This window comes from Canis lupus, chromosome 16 (genome assembly GCF_003254725.2).
Source record: "Canis lupus dingo isolate Sandy chromosome 16, ASM325472v2, whole genome shotgun sequence".
NCBI classification, from domain to species: domain Eukaryota; kingdom Metazoa; phylum Chordata; class Mammalia; order Carnivora; family Canidae; genus Canis; species Canis lupus.
This window is the reverse complement of record NC_064258.1, coordinates 1,132,671-1,155,870: the sequence shown is the minus strand read 5'-3', so window position 1 is coordinate 1,155,870 and position 23,200 is coordinate 1,132,671. Positions and strand designations below refer to the sequence as shown.

The 23,200-nt window shown below is 58.5% G+C and overlaps 1 protein-coding gene across 2 annotated transcripts in view; it reads left to right on the top strand.

The window, feature by feature from the left end:
• ADCY1 (adenylate cyclase 1) overlaps positions 1-21,692 on the top strand; it is a 102,327-nt gene extending 80,635 nt beyond the window's left edge. For both annotated transcript variants that reach the window (XM_049094884.1, XM_025433830.3), the window contains 6 exons: positions 4,988-5,104; positions 5,681-5,827; positions 6,190-6,288; positions 10,812-10,926; positions 12,048-12,172; positions 14,135-21,692. In XM_049094884.1, coding sequence (XP_048950841.1) covers positions 4,988-5,104; positions 5,681-5,827; positions 6,190-6,288; positions 10,812-10,926; positions 12,048-12,172; positions 14,135-14,473 — 942 coding nt within the window. In that variant the 3' untranslated portion in view covers positions 14,474-21,692. The remainder of the gene's footprint in view (positions 1-4,987; positions 5,105-5,680; positions 5,828-6,189; positions 6,289-10,811; positions 10,927-12,047; positions 12,173-14,134) is intronic.
• The last annotated feature ends 1,508 nt before the right edge of the window (positions 21,693-23,200 follow it).

Below are 23,200 nucleotides of genomic sequence, written 5' to 3'. Positions count from 1 at the left end.
CGCCCCCCACCCCCTGTGGTATTATTTCAGTGAATACTTATTATTGTCTCTCTTTAGTTGATGTTATTCTACCTACAACAGCATACATCTTTCTCCCATCCTAAGTTTTTGGTACAGACATCATAGATCTTATTTGGAAATATACAATAAACTCCAAAATATATTTTCCACCATAAATTTATTTAATTGTATTTTAAGGATATTTTATGCGAAGAAGTGGTATTTTTATGTATCTACAGAGTTGTGAATTCTGGTGCTTGTCATTCTTTGGTGAAGATCTAGGTTTCCATCTGGTACCCGCCTTCTTCCTGAAGGATCACTTTTAACATTTCTTGCAGGTCTGTTGGCAATTCATTCTTCCAACTCTCATGTGTCTGGAAACATCTTTATTTTGCCTTCATGATTGAAAGATAAGTGTGCTATAGGTCTGTAGGTTGACGATCCTTTTCCCTTTCACATTTTAAAGATAATCTCTTGTCTCTTGTCTGGCATTGCTTCCAGCGATTCATCAACCACCATCTTTCTGTGAGTAAATGTGTCCTTGTATCTGGTGGCTTTTGAAGATTTTCTCTTTATTCCTGGTTTTAAGTGGCTTGATTGTGATGTACCCTGATGTCATTTTTTGCTTGAGGTTTGGAGCATCTTGGATCTGTGCGTTTATAGATTTTAGTAAATTTGGAAAAATTTCATCCCTTATTTCTTCTGATGTTTTTCTGTCTCTGTCCTTCAAGGGCCTTGCCTGTGTGTGCATTAGGTATCTGGACGGTGTCCCACACCTCTCTCATGCTTTGGGCACACTCTGTTTCTCCCTCTTCTCAGTGCCTTCCACATTTGGTGTTTTTCACGTTTATCCTCATTTCTGCCGCAGCACCTAATATTACTTTTGCTAATCCCGTCTGTGCATTTCCCATCTCAGATTTTGTAGTTTTCATTTTTAGAATGTAGATTTGGGTCTCTTTCACATCTCCTCTGTATCTACTTACCATGTTTCCTCCAGCTTTTTTTTTTTTTTTAAGGTTTTATTTATTCACAAGAGAGACAGGCAGAGGGAGAGGTAGGCTCCCTGTAGGGAATCTGATGGGGGACTTGATCCCAGGACCCTGGGATCACAACCTGAGCCAAAGGGAGAAAGCCAACCACTGAGCCACCCAGGCACCTTTCCTCCAGTTTTTTGAACAAATTGTTTAACTCAGACCACCGACTGTACGCCTATAGGTCGATGTCAACTGATAGTTGTCAACTCTTAGTTATGAGCTATAGTTTTCTGCTTCCCTGTCTGCTAATTTTTATTTTTATTTTTATTTTTTTTTTTATTTATGATAGTCACAAAGAGAGAAAGAGAGAGAGGCAGAGACACAGGCAGAGGGAGAAGCAGGCTCCATGCACCGGGAGCCCGATGTGGGATTCGATCCCGGGTCCCCAGGATCGCGCCCTGGGCCAAAGGCAGGCGCCAAACCGCTGCGCCACCCAGGGATCCCTGTCTGCTAATTTTTAGTTAGATGTTATGGATTGTGAATTTTAGTTTCTGGGTGCTAAGTATTTTTTTATGCCATAAATATCATTTTGATCCCTTTTTTGGGACCTAGATAAGTTCAAGTTGAGGCCTTAATAGAACAAAAAGGCAGAGCTGGATTCCAGCACCTCCTCCTGCACGGTTGAGCTGGGACATTGGTCTTCTGCCCTTGTTTCTCCTGGTCCTCAGGCCTTTGGGCTTGGACAGGAACCACCACTTGTTTTCCTAGCCATCCGGCTTGCAGACAGCAGAAGGTGGAACTGCTCAGCTCCATGATCTTGTGAGCCAAGTCCTGGTAATCTCTTCCTGTGTCTGCATATATTCTGTTGGTTCTTTTCTCCGGAGGATGCTAGTGCAGCATCAGCAGCTCTGTTCATAGTGAGTGTTCTGGAAATTAAGAAATGCACTCTCCTACTATTTGAGGAATAAGCTGGCAGTGACCATCTGCCTCCAGCCAGATGTCACTTCCAGGAGGATGCAGGGATGTCACTTCCCAGAAAGAGCATGATGGGCTGTTCATTTTGAGTGAGCATGTCCTTCATTCCAGGCACTAGGAGGGGTGTGCTGGTCTGGTTGGTTAAATTAGAAATCTTTGCAGCATTTTATGGGAGTCATGGTGATAGTCACAGCACATCTAGCCCACTGGTCACTATGCCAGCAGACCTGGGATCCATCAGGTTATGCTGTTTTGTTCTGTTCTATTGATGGAGAGACAGTGGCCCCAGCCTGCGAGCCCCTCTTCGGGTGCCACGTAACTGTAAGTGCACCCTGGGAAGTACTTTCTGAGATGTCAGCTCCCACATTCTTTCCCTTAATGTCCAGGGTCGGATTTTTTTTTTTTTTTCAGGGTTGGATTTTGATGTATGAGAAGGGAAATGTCTTTTGAAAGAAGCTCTGCTGCAGAGGGAACAGCTTGAGAATGGGTGTTGGTTTTATCTCTCATGTGCTGGCAGGAATAGTGTGTGTCAGCTACACCAGCTCCTTCTCACCAACACTTAGAGTTTCCTGGCTGGTTAGGAAAATCTTACAAAAACGAGAATTTCACTGGGTGTTCCTCTTATTTGTTAAATATATCACAATACAACTTTTTCTACTTAACTTGTTTTTTTTTTTTTAAGATTTTATTTATTTATTTATTCATGAGAGACAGGCAGAGAGAGAAGCAGGCCCCCTGCAGGGAGCCCGATGTGAGACTCCATCCCAGGACTCCAGGATCATGCCCTGAGCCAAAGACAGATGCTCAACCACTGAGCCACCCAGGCGTCCGTCTTCTGCTTAACTTGTAAGAAGATGGACATTTATCCATCATGTAACATAGACCTTTGCATCTGTGGATGGATTGAAAAACAGACAACGGTTTTTCCTCCCTGATTTGCTATGGATGTCAGTGAATTCTAAGTCAGTGGAAAGAAAATGAATTTTGAACTAAAGTTTTTGATCACAAAATGATAAACCAAGATTCTTTTATTTTACGCAGTTGAAGTGCATTCACTTACGTTGCTTTCTTCAACACTGACAATATTTTGGGGAGAGCAAAATGGTTAGTGCCATTAGCAAATAAAACTGCCATCTTAAAAATATTTACTTCGTCTTTATCTTATCCTGTAAAAAACTTTCTTTTGTGTCAGTCATTGCACACCCGTTGACAGGTAATGAATTGCATGCTCCTAGGAGGGGTTCCTGGCTTCCTTCTGATGCCTCCATTTTTCCCATGGCCGCAGCCTCCCTTCCACAGAGGACAGCTTAGCCCATCTCCACCGGGTCTTGTAGCTTCTGGGCTCCTTCTCCTGTGCCCCCTGCTGCCTGACTGCATGCTGTGAGGAGGAGGATGAAGCCCATCCCATCGCCAGGCTCCTTGATAACTAATGGACCCGTGGACCACCCATGGTGGTTTCCCAGCACAGCCCCCAGAGGAGGCCTAGGGCTGCTGACCGGGCCCCTCATCCTGGCTGCGCCCTCCCCTATGGTCCATGCATCTTCCTCCTCAGGCCAAGCTTCTGCAGCTCTGCCTCTGGGAGTCACTGCTTCTCACTATAACTGGTAGATGTTGTACTGAATTAATAGGAGCGGATGGTTCCAGGCTTAGCAGGTAGTAAACATGCTCCAAAGCCTTGATAAGTAAGAGCAGGGCCCTAAAACTGAGGACCTTCCATCCACTTTATGATGAGGAAGATGGGGCATGTCACCTGGCCATGATGCAAGACAGGAAGTGCGGAGTGGGGCCTCCAAGCCCCAGCTTTGATCACCAGGCTGCAGGCTCCCGATGAGGCATCGCTCTGCCACTGTTAGCACCCCTAAAGGCCAGTGTCCACAGGGCTGATGCAGCCCTTGAAATGTTCCTCAAATGGCCTCTCTCAGGTCAGGCTGGGGGCCAGGTTTGGGAGCTAGAGTGAATGACCAATGGCCCTCTGGTTGCTTCAGCTCATGGGCGGAGCTGTGGATGCTGGTTTCATTACTCTGTGCAAGGCCCTGAGGCTCAGAGGACCTTCACCTCCCCAGCAGCATAGCCACGGGACCCCCTTGGCCTTCGCCCCCTGCTCCCATGAGCCTATACCCAGCCGAGCTCCATTGGTGCTGCATCTGTTCCCAACCCCAGGTCCCCACAGGTCTCCCTGTCTCAGTGCCCAGGATGTGAATCCTGCTGGAAGTGGGGAGATTCTAGAGGAAATGGGGCTGCCTGCCTGGCTGTGGGCATCCTGAGTGACTGACACAAGTGGCAGTGCCCATGAATGTTCTAGGGCACATCAGGGGCTGCCTGGGGGGCAGCATGACCTGGGAGCAGGCTCGTGCCTCAGAGCTGCTACAGGTGTCTGGGTCCCAGAAGGTGGTGGGGAGTGTACTTTAGAAATGGAGTGGAGCCCCCCATTATCTGTCCTGTGGAGGTTACAGCTGATCAGGGTGGGGACTTACCCAGAAATCTGTGGCTCCTCTGGATCCCTGTGACGATGTAGCCGCTCTGCCTGGAGAAGAGGAGCTCTGGGGGGTGAAGAGGCGGCTTGTAGACCAGGGATCAGCACCCTTGGAGTTTAGTTTGGATGATTGGAAAGACCTGGGTGCTGTAGGAAAGGTAATTCATGGCCCTCGCTAACAGTGGTGAGGCAGATGTCATTTAGAGCCAGGGGACAGGTGCAGCATAGGCAGGTGGGGTTCATCGCCGAGGAGCAGGTCAGGGCCAGCAGAGAGAAATACGAAGGGCAGACGTCAGGGGCCAGAGGTCTGGTTGAGCTGACTCAGCAGGCCCGGGGAAGGCAGTCCAGGGCGTCAGATGCCACCCGGGAGGGAGGGGCTGAGGAGCCCCATCAAAGCTCAAGGTGGGAGCCTGGCTGGACTGCTGGTTCTGCTACCAGGTGATGCCCACGCAAGGCCAGGCTGGAAGGGGCTGGGGACGTGCTCAGCCTGGTCTGGGAGAGGCGGCCATTGGGAGTAACGAGCAAGGGGAAGAAGCCGGTGGGTGACGGAGGGTCTGTCCCCCAGGCAGAGGAAGAGAGGGATGACATGGAGAGGGTGAAGCTGGACAACAAGAGGATTCTCTTCAACCTCCTGCCGGCCCACGTAGCTCAGCACTTCCTCATGTCCAACCCCCGGAACATGGTGAGCACCTGCTCCTGGCTCCCGCCCCACTGAGCAGCTGCCCCCAGGGCGGAGGGGGGTCACAGGCCTGTGGCTGGAGCTCCCACCCAGAGGGACGTGCCCCCCACTTCTCTGCTTAAGATCGCAAAGCATGGCTGTTGCTGAGCCCGGGCCACACCGAGGCTGAGTGGGCTCCACGGGCAGCAGGCAGGGGCCAGACCTCAGGAGGCTCCAGGGCAAGGAAGTCCTTGTCCCGGGAGAGAGCAGAGCGCCTGTCACCCCACATGGGGGAGAATGGGCTTCCGGGGACCCGTGCTCGGGCCAGCCGGGCGGCCTGCTGAGTGAAGCTCTGCAACCACCCACAGAGCGGGACCCACTAATGCTGACTCCAAAATAAAGAGGCTCAGTCAGCAGTTTAGATCCTAAAGGTGCAGAGCCCAAGGCTCAGGCTGGCCGTCTCTGACCGTACATAGCTTCCAGGGCATCCTGTTCCTCCCGCTGGCCGGGGTAGCTCGGCAGGCCCCGGTCCTTCCCTGCCGCCCCCTCACGCACCTGCCGCGCTGCCTGGCACGCCGCTGACCTGACCTTTGCCTCCAGGACCTGTACTACCAGTCCTACTCGCAGGTGGGCGTCATGTTCGCCTCCATCCCCAACTTTGACGACTTCTACATCGAGCTGGATGGCAACAACATGGGCGTGGAGTGTCTGCGCCTCCTGAATGAGATCATCGCTGACTTTGACGAGGTGAGGGTGCCGGCCGTCCCCTGAGGACCACTCCTGAATGGTGCCCTGGAATGTGGCGCATTCCCCGCACACATTGCTGGGAGGAAGCACATGCATTCGGTCCCCTTGGGGGTCCAAACTGATCCTCGCCATGGAGAAGGGCCTGCAGGCACTGAGTTCTGGTGGTGGGTGCTGGCCTCCGTCCCCTACCTCTTTTCCACGCCCTTGCTGGTGCCCCTCACATCAGCCTCGACCTTGTCTGGTGCCCACAACAGAAGAGACCCTCTGCTTCCCAGAACAGACTCTTCTGTGCTGGGGTTGCTCCTGCAGTGGCTTCTCTCAGATGTTACATCACATTTAACACTTTTGTGTTTTAAACAAAGCTCATGGACAAAGACTTTTACAAGGACCTGGAGAAGATCAAGACCATCGGGAGCACCTACATGGCTGCGGTGGGGCTGGCACCCACAACCGGGACCAAGGTGAGTGCTATCCAGGGCTTTGCTGCTCAGGAACTGGGTCTCAGCTCTGTCCCAAGCTTCTTTGAGATTCTGGGCAGATTCCCTGCTCTGAGCCCCAGTCAGCACAGCACTGGGTCAGGGCAGTGGCCTGTGGGCTGTCCATTCAGGGGCCAGCTTTCTCCAGACAGTCTCCCAGGGAAAGTCAGCACGAGGCCTGTCCCGGGGGCCTCCTCTGGCCCTGCCCTGCCCGCCCCACTGATCCCCTCCTCACCAGCCCTGCCCCCTCCCCACCAGCTGCACCCCAGTCCTGCCAGCTCAGCACCACGGAGTGTTCCCCTCCCCCAGTGCAGAACTGTGAATAAAGTCCTCAGGTTGCCCCTTAAAAAAGAGGCGGGGAAAGAAAGGAAGATGTAAAAAGAAATGCAATGAATGGAAAACGGTCACAAATACAAGAGGTACTAATCCGACTATATCAATGATTACTTTAGATGCAAATGTAAATATGCCAATTAAAAGAGACAGAGTGGGCAAAACCACAAGACCCAACTGTATCTGCCACAAGAAATACCTTTTAAATGTAAAGACACAGATACCTTAAAAATGGAGGATGTAGAAGGAGATCCCGTTCTAGCGCTAATAAAACAAAATTCAAGTAGCAATTTTAATTTCAGATGCAGCAAACTTCAGGTCAAGGAAAATTATCAGACACATAAAGGGAGGGAGACTACAGAATGATAAAGGAGTCAGTTCTCCAGGTGGATGTAACAGTCTTCAACATGCATGCACCTAACAACAGTGTGTCAAAATACACAAAGTAAAACACAGATGGAACCATGAGTGGGACCAGATGAACCCACTCTTATAGTTGGAGACTGCAGCACCCTTCTTAGTAATTGGCAGATCCCGTGGGCTGTGCATCTGCAAAGGTGGTTGGAGTGTGAACAGCATCATTAAGCACCTAGATAGAATTGGCATCTGCAGACAGCTTCATCCAACAACAGCAGAACCCACATTCTTCTCAAGCTCATGTGGAGCTTTTACCAAGATAGAGCATATTCTGGGCTCCGAGACATACCTCAACAACTTTAAAACAGTTGAAATCTTGTAAAGTATGTTCTCAGAACAGAATGGAATTTAACTAGACATCTGTTGATAGGGAAAGAATTGGTAAATCCCAGAATATTTGGAAATCAGGCAACACTTGTCTAAATGACGTGAATCAAAGAAGAAATATTAGAAGTTTTGAAAATGTTTTGAACTAAATGAACATGCAGTTTATCAAGGTCTGTGGGATGCAGCAAAAGCAGCTCTTAGGGGGAAATTTATGTTGTTGAAGTCATATATTAGAAAAGAGGAACGATCCAAAATCAACCATGTAAGCTTCCACTTTAGGAAACTACAGAAAGAACAGTATAAGCCTCTGATAAGCATGGGAGAGGGGAAGCACAAATTAATGAAATTGAAAGCAAGTATTAAAGAAAAGCAATGATGGGGCGCCTGCGTGGCTCAGTCAGTGAAGAGTCTGAGTCCTGATTTCAGCTCGGAGCATGATCTCAGGGTAGTGAGATCGAGCCCTGCATCAGGCTCTGTGCTCAGTGAGGAGTCTGCTTGAAATCCTCCCTCTGCCTCTGCCCCTGCCCCTCCTCCCACTCATGCTCTAAATAAATAAATACATACATACATACAATCTTTTTTAAAAAAGGAAATCAATGAAACTAAAAGCTGGCTGTTTGAAAAACCCATAAGTTAAAAAAAAAAAAAAAAAGAAAAACCCATAAGTTGATAATTTCTAGCTATGCTAAATGAGAAAAAAAACAAGTTACTAATATTAGAAATGAAAGTTGGGCCAGTTGTACTGAACCAATGCGCAATAAAAGGATGAAAAGGTATGTTAGGAATAATTCTGTTAAAAAAAAAAGGAATAATTCTGTGCCCACAAGTGTGATGATTTAGATCAAATGGACCAATGCCCCGAAAATCACAACCTACCAAAACTCTGACAAGGGGGAAGTAAAAAATCTTAACAGGCCCATATCTATTCAAGAAATTGCATCAATAACTAGTAACCTTCCAAAACAGCATGTTTGGAGGAAGAACAGGAATGTTTCACTGAACATTTAGGGAAGAAACTATAGCGGTTCTCCAAAATCTCTTCCGGAAAGCAGAAGTTTCTAACTCATTCTGTGAGTCCAGTATTACGGTAACATGAAAACCAGATAAAGGAATGACAAGGAAGGAGGATCACAGGCCAGTATTTCTCACGAGTAGAGACGTGTAAGTCCTCAGCAATCATTAGCCGGTTGAATCCAACATTGTATGAAAAGAACAATAGACCACACACAAGGTGGATTCATTCAAGACGCCAAGGCTGGTATAACATTTAAAAAAGTTACTGAAATCTACTAGATCAACAGGTTAGAGAAGAGAGATCGTGTGATCATGTCAGTTGATGCAGAACAACCATTGACCAATCCAATGCTCATACTTGATTAAAAAAAAATGATAATTTTTTGAATTCAAGTGAGCAAACTCTGCAAACGGAAACCTTGTCAACTGGATAAAGAACATCTACAAAAACCCTGTAGTCTGACATCACACGGAGATGGAAGACCCGGAGTAGGGTAACGTAGTACAGCAGAAAGAGAAGGGAGTCGGAGGACCGATCCCGCCGACCTCAGGGTCGAATGGAAAGGTGCCGTGATCAACGGTGTGGTGTCGGGGAAGAAGAGACGACTGGATCGGTGGAACCGAGTAGAGAGCCCAGACGGGGACCCTCCACCAGTAGAGGCAACGGATCTCTGGCGGAAGAGCGAGTGGAGCAACAGCAGCCTTCAGGGAACAGTGCTGGGACAGCTGCACGTCTCTCCATGTTTAGATAGATGTTAATGCAAGATGTGTGAAATCAACTCAAAATGGGTCACAGACCTCCACGTCAAAGCAGATGTATCATACATCTAGAAGATAACCTACGAGGAAATGTAGGTGACCTTGATGAGTTTTTAGATACAACCCCAAAGGCATGATCCATGGAAGAAAACATGGTTATGTTGGATGTAATTAAGAATTTAAAATTCTGTAAAGGACTTGGACCTAAAATACAGAAAGAACTCCTGGGGTGTCTGGGTGGCTCAGCTGGCGAAGTGTCTGACTCTTAATCTCAGCTCAGGGTTTGATCTGAGGGTGGTGAGTTCAAGCCCTGCATTGGGCTCCACGTTGGGTGTGGAGCCGACTTAAAAAAAGTAAGAATGAAATGTACAGAGAATCTTAAAATGCAACAAGTAAGAAAACAAACCACCCGGTTAAAAAGTGTGCAAAAGAGCTGAAGAAGGTGCATGGGACGAGTGAAGCATACAGAGATGCTTTGTATCACGTGTCATCGGGGAAATGCAGATGAAGGACCGGAAGGGCCCAGACCCAGAGCCCCGAGGACGCCCCAGGCTGGCGAGGACGCTCCGGGCTGGCGAGGACGTGGAGGGGCCGGAGCACTCACTGCTGTGGGGATGCCGAGGGGGCACCCAGAGGACAGGCTGGCCGTTTCTCCCGGAGCTAAACATCCTCTTACCGTGCGATCCTGCGGCCACGCGCCTTGGCATTTACCCCAGGAGGCGACCCCCCGTGCCCGCGTGAGCACCTGATGTGGATGTTCACAGCAGCTCTATGCGTGATCGCCGGAGCTCGCCAGCAACCAGGATGCCCTTCGCTGGGTGAGCAGATGATCGACCCACTGTGGCCCATCCAGAAAGGGAACGTTACTTGGCGCTAACCAGGAGGGAGCTCGGAAAAGCTGTGGAGCGGCCTGGGGTGCGAGTCACTGAGGCGAGAAGCCCACCTGAAAAGGCTGATACTCTAGGATTCCATTTATGGGACATTCTGGAAGAGGTACAGTTATAGACACAGCGGAAGGCCCAGGGGCCGGGGGTGCCAGGGGCGGGGGACAAACACGCGGGCTTGGGCACCAGGGGCGGGCAGTGGAGCTGCTTTGTGTTAAACTACGGTTGTGGGTGCAGGGAATCCTGCCTCTGTGGGAACGCACGGGATGTACACACGCGCAGCGAGGCCTCGTGTACCCTGCGGACTTACCCCGTGGGTCACTGGGGGCGCTTTGACGGTTACCGAAGCTCCTGATGCAGGAGGGGGTCAGGAGGGGGCCTGAGTGAGGGAGGGCAGCCTGCGGGGCTCCTGCCTAAAGGGAAAAGTGGACGGTCGTCGTCGTTTTACACTCGAGAGGCCGTGCTAATAGCACAAAGTCGTGAGAGCCTCGGGCTCCATGTGTGGGGAGACTGGACCCCGACAGGCCGGCCGTGGCGCCTGGTGTCGCTCACCGTGGCTGCCCCCACCCCTCGCCCCTGCCCACAGTGGGGTCCAGTGCGTCCAGGGGCTGATGCCAGGCGGGCACCCAGCCCGTGGGCGGTGGGCGCTGTCGTGCATGTGGGGTCAGGTCCCTGATTGCCCCGGGGGCACGGCGGGGCACCTGCCGAGTGTCCCCGGCCCCCAGACTTGCCCTCGCACACGCCCCGTGGTAACCTCCGTCCGCTCGTGTGCAGGCAAAGAAGTGCATCTCCTCCCACCTCAGCACGCTGGTGGACTTCGCCATTGAGATGTTCGACGTCCTGGATGAAATCAACTACCAGTCTTACAACGACTTCGTGCTCCGCGTCGGTAGGTGTCTGCGGGCTCCCACCCACCCGGGCCGGTGGCCTCCACGTGCCCCCACCAAACCCCCTGCCCACCCCCCACCCCCCCGCCACCAACGTCTGGGTCCCAGGAAGGAGGCTCAGGCCTTGGGGGGCGGGGGAGGCCTGGAAACGCAGGGACCGCTGCCTCTGGAAGCTGGCACCTAGGTCTTAGGACCCAAAGGGGTGCCCTAGAAACACCGGAGTCCACGTGTGGCTGGAGGAGGGTGCTCCCAAGTGGGTGCTTGTGGTGGTTCTAAATTCAGAAAAAAACCTAAGAACTGAGTGTGAGGTCGGCCAGAGTGGGGGTCGGCCGGAGTGAGGGGTGCTCTGGGGCTGAGCGCAGCTGAGTCCTGGTGCCCATCCCCCGAGTGCCGCCCTCCGGCCTGTCCTCGGGCTGGAGCTCCACGTGTCGGGAGACACAGATGCTGCTCCCCCTGCGGCGGGATCCGTCCGGCTGTGAGCGCAGGCCCTTCCAGCCAGCAGGCAGGCTCTGCGGGGTCCGTGCCCCAGCAGACGCGGGGGGAGTGGCCCCTCGGGCTCCTGTCCCGTCCCGGGTCAGCCCCAGCGCCCCCCCTCACTGTGGGGTCTGGGCCGCTGACCATGCCAGTGACTGAGAGCACTAGCATCCCCGGGCTAGCCCAGAAAAGTCTGCGCAGGTACAGAACGGGGACACTGCGTGGCGTCAGCAGGGCCGGGGAGCCCCGTTGCAAGGCAGGTCTCGTAAACAGAAGGGGGCTTCTGCACCCCACGTGGGAGCATCCCGAAAGACTGAACAGTTCTGGGCTGCACACGATGAACGCCTGCGGGTTCCCAGCCTGGGAAACCGTTGGGAGCGACCGTCCCTTCTAGAAGGGGCCTGCGGGCCGCACGCTGCCGTCCTACAGGCCTCCCAGAGCAGGCTCCGCGCGGGGCCACTGTTCCAGGAAACGGGACCATGAGTGCGGGTCAGGACGGTGCCGGGAGCCCGGGGCTCTGTGTGGGAGCAGAGGCCTCTTCCCAGCGTGGTGGGTCCCCGCTCCGGGAGGGGCTCTGTGCTTGGGGACCCTGGGAATCCACGACCCCGGGAGGGGCGGCTGCTGACGGCACTCCGCGGCTGTCTTCCAGGCATCAACGTGGGCCCTGTGGTGGCCGGGGTGATCGGGGCCCGAAGGCCACAGTACGACATCTGGGGAAACACGGTCAACGTGGCCAGTCGGATGGACAGCACCGGCGTTCAGGGCAGAATCCAGGTGAGCTCCTGGCAGTGCCCGCGGTGCCGGCCTGCAGGCGGGGGCAGGGCCAGCCCGGGCTCCCTTCCCTGCCACCTGCTGCGCGGCAGGGACACCTCGCAGGCTAGGCCGGCGTCCGCCTGAGTACTCCTTGCTGTGCCCGTGGCCGCGGGGTGGGCCCTGTGCAGAGGCCAGGTGCGGCGGGCGCTGGGGTCCTGTCACGGCAGGGAGCCGCCCGGCATCCTGGACCCTGCCCACCTTACACGGACCGGCTTCCTTGGGTTTCCAGCGCTGCTGGGCTGGGAGCCTCTGGGCAGCCCTCTGGCCCTGTATGGGGGCCCCCCGCCCCCCAGGCTCCAGGACCAGGGCTGCCCCTCCCCACCGTGCACAGGTGTGGGCAGCCCTCATGCCCTGCAGCACCCCCCCCAGCCCCCCAGGCTCCAGGACTGGGGCTGCCCCTTCCTCTGTGCACAGGTGTGGGCAGCCCTCATACCCTGTAGCACCCCCCCAGCCCCCCAGGCTCCAGGACTGGGGCTGCCCCCCAGCCTGCACAGGTGTGGGCAGCCCTCAGGACCTCCCAGCTCCGTGAACCTGGCTCTGTAGGGGCGCACACAGCAGGCCTGGGGGCCTTGGGAGAAGAAGGGGCCTGTCCACCCCCCAGTGTGGCCGCGGCTGGGCTCTTGAGACCCACAGGGCTGGGATGGTCGATGCAGGGCGCTCTGTGAGCACTGGGCTCCTCTGCCCTGAGGCCTGGCAAGGTCATCCGAGACCTGCGTGAACCCCGGGTGCGGGCCCCCAGCTCTCCTGGGTCCATGTGTCCAGTCCTGGCCCTGCCTCCGTGTCCGGGGACCTTGGCGAAGCCCCATTCACCCTCCAGCCGGCCACCAACCACGCCCACGTGGAAGTTACAAGTTTCCAACTTCGGATTCCAGCGAGCCCCTCCCCTGCTCAGGACCGGGCTGTCCACTGTGGCTCCCGAGGCCGTTCCCCGAGGTGTGGCCCCCTCACGGCCTTGGCCTCCCCCCAGGTGCTGGGCTTCCAGCCACGTGCCCACCCCATGTCCCCTTCGGGTCTTCCCGTCCTCCTGCCACACCGCAGGGACCGGCCTTCCACGCAGGTCCCTGCGTGGAGGGAAGAGCGTAGGGAGATCCACAGGGTGCTTTGGGCGACCATGGCCCCGTGTGCCCACACTGACCCAGGGGCCTGCCTCACGGGGTCCCACAAGCCCCGTGACCCCCTGGAGGCCACCCTGCGTGCTGGGCGGAGTCCCTCCCACGCCCCACGCCGCCGTGTCCCCGCGTGTCTGTGTCTGGACCCCGAGGGACAAAGCACTCCGCTGTCCCGCGAAAGCCCCGTTGTCCGCAGAGGACCGCGTCAGGGGAGCTCTGTGCAGACGGGGCGCCTTGCCCCTGCCTCGGCCCTGGTGTTAGCATCTGGTGGGAGCGCGCCAGACACCTGTCAGTTGGGGAAGCTGCGGTCCCTCCGTCGGGGCCCCCGGTCTGCCTGCCGCCTGGCCCTGAGACCACCCCTTCTGCGCCCCCACGCACTCCCCTCCCCGTGTTAAGGAGCACCCCCATCATTGCTGCGCTTACGCGTCCCTGCTCTGCTGGGCCCAAGCTAGACATTTGGCTCTTTCCTGCAAGAAGTGAGAGCGAGTGGGAGGCTCCGATGTTAGCGCTAAAGCTTCGCCTGTCCTGCTCCTCCCTGTCCGGGGCTCTGGCTGGGCTCTGGGGCGCCACGGGGCCCACACTTGGCCTGATGCCACATTCTCCGTGCCCCGTCCAGCCTGGCCGTGCACGCGGCGCCCCAGCCCCCGCCCCCAGAGAGCGCTGCTTTCCCTGGCTCAGCCCTGGGGTCCCCTGGCGCTCTTTGATGTTGGGGACAGGCCGCGGGGGGTGCAGGAGGGACCTGCTGTGTGGCCCTGCCCCTGGGGTCGCCCCCTGCTGACCCCGGGGGACGCTCGCTTGCTTTCCTCTGCTGCAGGTGACGGAGGAGGTTCACCGGCTGCTGCGAAGGGGCACGTACCGCTTCGTGTGCCGCGGGAAGGTCAGCGTGAAAGGCAAGGGCGAGATGCTTACGTACTTCCTGGAAGGCCGGACTGATGGGAACGGCTCCCAGGCCAGGTCCTTGGGCGCAGAGCGGAAGATGTGCGCTTACGGGCGAGCCGGCCTCCAGGCCAGACTGGCCACGGGCCCGCCCCCAGTGGCCCCCATGGCCGGCCTCCCGGTCCGAGCTGGGCTGGGGGCTCTGCAGGGCTCGGGGCTTCCCCCATGCCCCCACGGCCAGCACCTGCCCCCCAGAGCAGCGGGGAAGGAGGCTTAGCGGAACCCACGCCGGCTGCTGGGGCTGAGGCGCTCCAGCAGGGACCAGCCCGGCCCACGGAGCAGGGCCAGGGGCCACGCTGGGCCGCAGAAGGGGTGCCGCCCGGGCGTGACCCGAAGCAGCCGGGCAGTGACGGGCGAGGGGGAGCCCTGCCCGCCTGGATGCTGAGGCTTTCAGGGGACCGTGCCGGCTCGGTCCTGTCTTCCGTGGGGTTGGCTCGGCGTCTGACGTTGAGACCCTGAGAACATCCTTTGCAGCTGCTGGCTTCGGTTCCGCCGAGCCGTGGAGCCGTGGCCGGGAGAGCGGGAGCAAGGCCTGCGTGTGGCCTGCGGCAGCCAGGGGCGGGGGGCTGGCTCTGTGACGAGCGACTCGGTGGGAACAGAGAAGCCCCGCTGCACAGACGGGGGCGCCGGCCTCCTTCGGGACCCGTGTTTGCTGAGAGCCAGAGGCAGGTCTTCTGGAATTCTTGGGGTCCCAAGCCGCGCCTCCGTGTCACGACCAGCATCCTGCTCTGCCCGCCGTTCTGCGTTGCCCTCGACCCCCGATGGCATCGGCCCCGCAGACCCTGGCCCCCCTCGCTGGGGGAGGAACGGCGGGCAGTGCCACCATCCTTGTCCCGCTCGGCCTCTCGGGCCCCTGCTCTTCTCACAACAGCGCACGCCCGCGTGGATTGACGCAAGCGAACCTCATGCCCGAGAGAGGGCTTCCCCAGGGCAGAAGATTCCAGAGTGAGTTTGGGGCTGCGTCTGCAGGGGGCGCGCCGCAGGTGACTCTGGGAGCTCCGGGGGCCTCCTGTGCGACAGGTGCAGACCCAGGGATGTGCTGCTAGGGCCTCAGGGCGGTGGCCGGCATGGGGAAGGATGGGGAGGACAGGCCGTAGACCCCGACCCAGGGAGGACGGCAGCGTGGCCCCCAGGGAGGGCTGGGCTCGCTCTGGTTGAGCCCCCAGGATGGCCCTGGGCTGCTCCCGCGTGGGCCCGGGAGGCGTGCCATCCTCCCCGGGGGCCCGTGTTGCCAGGCGGGGGCTTCTGCAGGGCAGCCAGCTCGGCCGGCCGCCGGGGGTGCGTGGACAGGCCAGCGGTATGGGACTCAGGACGGAAGCGGGTGGGTTAGACGGCTCTGCGCTGGGCCAGCGACGGCCGTGACCACACTGGGAAGGACTCCGCGGCCCAGCCAACGCCCCCCACAGCCTTTAGTGACCTGGCGTGAGTCCTCCAGAGGAAACCGAGTCATCTCAGGAGTCCTGTGAGCATGTGGCCCACGGGCTGCAGGGCTGAGGACCTGGCCCAGAGACCCGGCGCCCGCCAGCTAGTGGTGGCCGAGCCTCCAGCCGGGGCAGCGCAGGGGGGCGGTGGACGGCACCGTGGCCCCCATCCCGTGGACGTGCTGTCACGTGGCAAGGGTGACTTTATAGGTGGAATGGAGGCAACGGGTCTCCAGCTGGGCGCAGGGTCCTGCGCCGTCTGGGGCCACCTGTCCCCTCGAAGTGGACACAGAGGCAGGGTGGTCAGGACGGCCCGAGCATGAGGTTGCTGTTGAGAGGTGCAGGGACCTGGCCACGAGCCACGGGAGGTCTGGTGGCTCCGCAGACACATGCCGCAGACACCGGGAGCACGTGGACGCCCGTGAGACTCTCAGCGGCCCCCCAGCCCTGCCCGCCGGGCCCGGACCCGGGGTCCATGGAAGCAGGAGCTCCGGAGCCTCCCATGGTGGCGAGGCCCCAGCCTCCACCTGTGTCATCAGCAGTCCAGGCCCTGCCGACCCCGAGGGCGCGGGAGCTGCTATAGTGTTCCTCGGGGTCGGGTGCACGACGTCTTCCTCTTTCTTTGTGATGAGACTGTATGATATTGCCTTATTTATTTTTGATCATGTACAGCGTTTGCGGACAGACGTTAGCCTGTCGAGTAGGGTTCTGTCTAAATGATTTAAGACACTCTGTAAATAGTGCACTGTTTCAAGTGGCACCTGTTCACTCCCACCAAAACTGAGAACAGCCCGACCCCCGTGCAAATGGCACGCTTCACCCAGATGTATGACGTTCCTAGGGGGCCACATCCCAGCGTGCGGAGGCCCCGGCACTTTGGGGGGGGCCTGCATGTCCCTCGGCCACCCTAGTGTGCTGCTTATGTCCAACCTCAGTAGAGTAGGAGGCGGCTCCGACCTTCCAGACGCTTCCAGGGGCCTTCCGGGCTGCTTGGGGTCTGCGTCCTGCAGGGTGAGCCCCCACGGGCCAGGCGCCAGGAGCCTGCGGGTTTGCAGACTCCAGAGCCACCAGGGCTTCCAGACACCTTCTGTCACTAGAAGCAATAACTAACTGAACTGTGGAGACAAGCCTGGTCCAAAGCAGATGCGTTAATTCCAACACAAGCCATGTGCACGGGGTTTGCCTGAGGTCAGCCATGCTGCGGGGGGCCCCGGCTCCTCCTGTAGACCCCGCGCAGGCACCTCCCTCCATGGGGTGTGCTTCGGGTCACCCTTGGGGCGAGGAAGGGGAGAGGCAAGGAAGGCCTAGCTCTGTGCACATCTGTGACCCTCTGAACCCCATGTCCACGTGTCCGCGGGGTGCGGTGTGCCTTGGGACCAGGACGCCCGTCCTCCGTGGTAACCTGCCTGGCGTGCAGGCTCTGCGCCTGGACAGGACCCAGACGGAGACACCACATGCTGCTTCCCCCGATAGGCTTGCGGTGCTCCCGTCCCATCAGCACCCTGGAAGTGGTAGGAAACCCCCACTCTGTCCTGCGGCTCGAGGAGGAAGGGTCCCAGCGGCCTTGTGCATTTGTCCCGGACCCGTGTGCATTCCAGCGTGTGTCCTTGTAGTTCCCTGAGTCAGGGTCCCGCCGGCCCCTCCCGGTGTGGCAGGGCCTGAGAGGGAGCTGCCTCCTGAACGTGCACCTGCTGGCGCCCAGTGGTCGGGAAGGGGGCGTACGCCCGCCGTGCACCAAACAGCCCTCTAAGCACTGCTAGCTCCGGTCAGCGCTGTAGAAGGTCACCCCGGAAACTGACCTGACCCAATTTTATAGTGGCTTCAATTAAAAACATGACGAAACTAACAAAGCAAAAAAAAAAAAAAAATCAAAAAATCAATCTTCTCAGAGGCAGTGGATTTCAAAATGTTTGGTTTGGTGAAATCAATGAGGGGCAAACGGTGGCCGGCCGGAAGCTGGAGCGGACGGCCGCGTCCCCAGGCTCGGACATCCTGCCTCCCCGCCTCCCCAGCTGTAGGTTCACGCGGGGAGTCTGCGCCCAGCACCCTCTGGGGGACTGGCCGGCACGTGGAAATGTGACCTTTCTTTTCACAGTATCTTGGGGTTTGCATTTGCCTTCCTGAGTCTTAGGCTGGGGGGTTGAAATCAGGCAGCCTGAGGCCCCCCGTCCCGGAGGGCGAGGGGTGGATGGTCAGGAAGGCTCAGCGTGGCTCAGCCTCGTGCATAAGCCCCCGCCGGGGATTCTGCTAGGATGGACCTAGGAGGTGGGGGGCTGCTGCTGACCGGCAGGCCCCTGGGGGGCGGGGGGGGGTCCCTGATTCTGTGAGAATGATGATGGTGGGTGGGGAGGAGCCACAGGCAGGCCCTGTGACCGAAGACGGTGGGGGCCTCGCAGCCACGACTGTGAGAACGTAGGGGTGCCAGGGTGCCCGAGTGGGCGGGGCGGCCTGGTGTGGCCGGCAGCGCGGGGCAGGGCGCCGTCAAACCGGCCGCGGCCCCTAGCTCCTCCCTGCGTGCCCAGCCCCAGGCCCCCCGCCCTCAGGGTGCTCCCAGGGACGCCTCAGCTCCGTAAGCCAGCCCGTGTGTGCACACGCTGGACGCCGATCTTGTGGTGCCGGGGCACGTGGGTCACCGCCACGGCCGGTTCATTGACGTCAACCTGATAGCAGAGGCCACATTCTGGGACTGGACTTCACTAACAGCCTCGTGGTAACGACTCGTACACCTGCGTTTCGTGATTTCCTTCAAAGTTATAATCCACCTGTTCCCCGCCAGCTCTGTTCACAGAGATAAACTAACTGCTCTGCTGGAGACATGCTTTACTCACAGCTGTGTGTGCGCACACGCGTGTATATGTGCATGTGTGTACGTGCGTTTGTGTGTGTGCAGGTGTGCACGCATGCAGGGGGTGTGCACGTGTGTGGATGTGTGCGGGGGGGTGTGCGCGCTTGTGTTGCGTGTGCACCTCTGCGTGTATGTGGATGCGTGTGGGTGTGCATGTGTGTGCGCATGTGTGGACGTGTGCAGGTGTGCGTGCACGCTTGTGTCGCGTGTGCACCTGTGTGCATGTATGGATGCATGTGTGTGTATGCATGGTCTGTGTGGACGTGTGCGGGTGTGCGTGCGCACCTGTGTGCATGTAGATGCGTGTGGGTGTGCATGTGTGTGCACATGGTCTATGTGGACATGTGTGTGTGAGCTTGTGTTGTGTGTGCACCTGTGTGCGTGTATGTGGATGCGTGTGGGTGTGCACCTGTCTGTGTGGACGTGGGCGGGTGTGCACGTGTATGCATCTGGCGTGTGGATGCATGTGTGTGTGCATATGCAAGGGTGCAAGGGTGCATGTGCGGACACGTGCACACGGTCTAGCGTAACCAAAGTGAAAAGCAGTTGTGTGTCCCGAGATGGAGGGAGCGTGCAGGGAGCAGAGTGCCCTGGGTGGGCATTCGGCGGGACGGCCCGAGAGCCCAGGGCAGGACGTGGCCACGGGCCCAGCAGCGGCCCCGGCGAGGAGCGAAGGCTCTTGTCCGGATGTTTCCCCCAGAGTCCGTGTGCAGTTCGTCGCAGAGGCGCCGGGTGTCGGGCGCTGCGCGTCACCTCCCCTTCGTGCAGCGGCTTTTAGTTTGGTTTTGCCTGGGCCTCTGGTGCCTGTGGAGGCTGGGCAGGGAGGCCGGGGGCACGGGCGCGGGGATTCCCGAGGCAGGGCTGGAGGGAGCCTGGGCCTGCCCGCGGCTGCTCCTGGCCCACGCTGGAGCCCCCGCCCCCAGGCCATGTCCACTGTCCCTCTGCCGTGCAGACGTCCACGGACAGGGGCCCCCTCGGGTGACGTTCTCAGTTGTCCGGAAGCACGCGTTGGCCGTCAGTGCTGACCGCGGGGGCAGCCACCTGTCACCACCACTGGCGGGGGGCGGGTTAGAAACAGCCCTTTAGTCCTTTATGAGATCTATGCGTGGCCCCTGCCTCACGCTGGGTTCTGCAGGTTCGCACAAAAGCTGCAGGAAAGGCCAGTGGTCATCCGCATGTGCAGTGAAAACGCGGCTCCTCTGGAATTCCCGCGTGGTCCCCGTGACTGAGACCCATGTACAGAGCGCCCACACCCTGCGCACCCGTCACCACCCACGGCCCCTGCGGTGTCCTGAGGCCTCAGGCCCAGAGAGGCCATGACTTGAGCGAGCCCCACAGCGCAGCGCCGGGGCCGGGACCCATGCCCGGGGCAGGGACAGTGGCAGGCCTGTCTGTCCCAAGCCTTGGTTTCCACCGTGCTCAGCGGCTCTTTGCCGACCCTGCGTTGGTTGTGATGGTCTGCACCCGGGGGCCCGCCGCAGTGGGGGGCCCCTGGCAGGCTGGTTCTGAGAGGTTTGCCGCCCAGCCCACCCCTGGGTGTGCCCCGGGCTCGGCCTCCCCAACCGTGGGTCCCCCCAGGACCCTGGAGGCCAGCCCCAGGAGCCCCACCATGTCCCACTTTCCAGCCTCAGTCTGTCCTGAGAAAGCACAGAGCCTCCTTCAGCAGGGAGGACAGTTGCCTGGGCCTTCTGGCATCACCTAGGGCGACGAGGGCCCCCAGGAGCCCCCAGACCATACACGCTTCCCTGCACACCTGGAGCCCAGTGGCCCCCAAGTCCCAGGCCCGAGGCACGTGGGCCCCGGGAGGCTGTGGGTGCAGCTGGCTGTCTCTGCTCTGTCTCGCTTGGCGGTGCAGCCATCCGGTGCCTCACGCCCCGGGCCCCGGGCCCCGGGTGGGTGGCCAGTGTCCCCTCCTGCGGGTTGGGGGACAGCCAAGGGCAGGTTTTCCGGAGAACGTGGGGAAGGCAAGATGGGGATTGAGGAGGCTGGTAGGAAACTGGCTCCTTCGGCTTCTTCCGCTCGGACCTCTGAAGCTCTCCTCGTTTGCTGAGAGCTGAGGTCTAAACAGAGGGGTCGTCCAGGACCAGCCGCCCGAGAGATCTGGGGGGCCTCCAGGGCTCGCCGCCGCACGTGCTGTGCGGACGGTCTGCGGAGCAGCCACTCGCAGCGCCGTGTCCGTGGGCTCTCGCTCCTCATGGCGCGGGCCACGGGCCCACCAGCAGCCAGAACTTGTTTCCTGCCTCCACCAGCAGCCCCCGGGCCCTGGGCACGAAGCCCACGTCTCAGGGGAGCGTCCCTAGTGGCGGGAATCCCGAGGGAGCCCACCCCCCCTTCTCGCACACACCGAGGAGCCCACACTCCCGAGTGTCAGTCCCGGGGCGGGGGGCGGTCTTGCCTTCACCCTGTGCAAACCACGGGCTTGCACACCACACGCACTCAGAATTGCATGCCGTGAAACCCCGTGTGTGTGAAGCCCACCGTGAACGTAAACACGCAGCATGCACATGCAGGGAGGGACAGGCCCGCCTCGGGCCATCTGCCGGCTGGCCGCAGAGCGTCCCCGAGACACAGCACAGCCTGGGGCCCCCGCCCGCTGGCCACACGACGGCACAACCGCTGGCCGTGTTGCACAAGGAAGATGACGTAACGGTCGCCACCACCTCGAGTAGCTTCCATTCTCGCTGAAGGTAAACCCCAGCACCCCCCCACCCCCCGGAGTTTGGTGATCGCCGTGAAAGGCCGGGTGGGCCCCTGCACCGTCCGTGTTGGGCTGGGCGTGGCCGAGCCCTCGGGGATGCGGGGCAGGTGGGCCGGGGGACACGCTCCCCGCCAGTGCTCGAGAACAGCTCTCCAGACATGGACCCGGGTGACGGGGTCAGATGATGGCAGCTCACTGTCACCGGGTGGCTTCTCTCAATAGATTTGTATAATCAATACGGGTCTATTTTTATGTCAACCCCACACTGTTCCTTCCAGTCTTTTCCAAGATTGTCCGACCTAGACAAGTCACCCAATAATTGGTCCTATTTTTATTAACGAACCAGTGAACGGACTGAAATGTTAACGTGAATGTACATTTCTTAATTGCGACTTTTCTACCGAGTGTTTGCACTATACTTTCTGGAATCTTATTTAACAAAAATAAAGGGAAAAAAAATTGCTTGACTAAACCCTGCGGTCGTCCTAACCGAGCACCACGGGGTGGTGGAGGGGGGGAGGGTGCGGAAGACACGCCTGCCTGCGGGAGACTGTGGGCCCCTCCCGTGTGGGTGCGGGGGACTCCTGGCCGGGCTCTGCTGCTGCACCCACCGCCGGCCGCGGGGGTGGGGGGAAGGCCTCTGCTCCCAGCCAGGGCCCCGGGAGGGTGACTCGTACCGCCTGCCGTCCTCAGACCAAGCCGTGTCCTCCCGGGCAGGGAACCTGGTTGAATGAAACCAAGGGTGGATGGCAGGGGCCGGTGGGGGGACAGCAGGTGGAGCCAGGCTGTTCCCTAAAGCCAAGTTCCACGGGCCAAGGTCGGGCCACAGTCAGGACAAGGTCGGGGCCAGGCTCGGGAGGGGCTGCGAGGCCCTGGACCGCAGTGTCAGGAAGGACTTGCCGGGCCACCCCACTGGGACACCCCCAATGTCCGGGGAAGCCACCTCCTACCCCCACATGGCAGGCAAGAGAAGCAGGACTGGTACAGGGACAACCCCCCCCCCCCAGCTGCTGGGGATGGGAGGGGACAGGAGGGAAAGGGAGGGGACGGGAGGAGATGGGAGGGGACAGGTGTCTCCCTGCCTGGGGAGGGACTGGGCCAGACCCTGCAGAACACGAGAGTGAGAGTATGGCCCAGGCTGGGCACACCCTATAGGGCCCTAGCCCCAGCCCCGTCAGCAGGGAGGGAGGGAAGGCGGGCGGGGCGGCACCTCCTCTGACAACCCCGAGACCCGGGGCGAATTTCCAGCCCCCACTTGCTCCGCATCTTCCCTCAGAGGTCGGCAGACACATCATGGGGTGCACGCCATCCTGAGGGGTAGGAGCACGTGACAGCTATGAGGGCCCGTCACAGGGCTGGCAGGTCCCGTCTGCAGGGCAGGCGGTACATGGAGACCCAGGGAGAGGCTGACATCTGGAGCCCGAAGGCAGCCCGAAGGCAGAAATCCCTCCTCCTCTGGGGCGGGGGGGGGCCGGAACCTCAGGCTTTTCTCTTAAGGCCTTCAATTGATTGGACGCGGCCCACCACGTGATGGAGCTTGATCTGCTTCAATCAGGGTCCATGTACACGTCAATCGCATCAAAACCGTACCTTCAGCATGACATCGGGACTATCTAGACTGGCGTTTGACCAAACAGGGGGGTGCAGTGGCCCAGCCAAGCTGACACATAAAATCAGTCATCACAAGCATAACGCGTGGCTCCTCTGGTTGTATCTCTAAGTTCAAATAAAGTCAATCCAAAGTAGAGGAATTTATTTATTTTTTTAAGCATTTTATTTATTTATTCATAGACACAGAGAGAGAGAGGCAGAGACACAGGCAGAGGGAGAAGCAGGCTCTATGCAGGGAGCCCGACGTGGGACTCGATCCTGGGTCTCCAGGATCACACCCCAGGCTGCAGGTGGCGCCAAACTGCTGCGCCACCGGGGCTGCCCCAAAGTAGAGAAATTTAAAAAGTCCTTATGAAGAGCATAACCCCC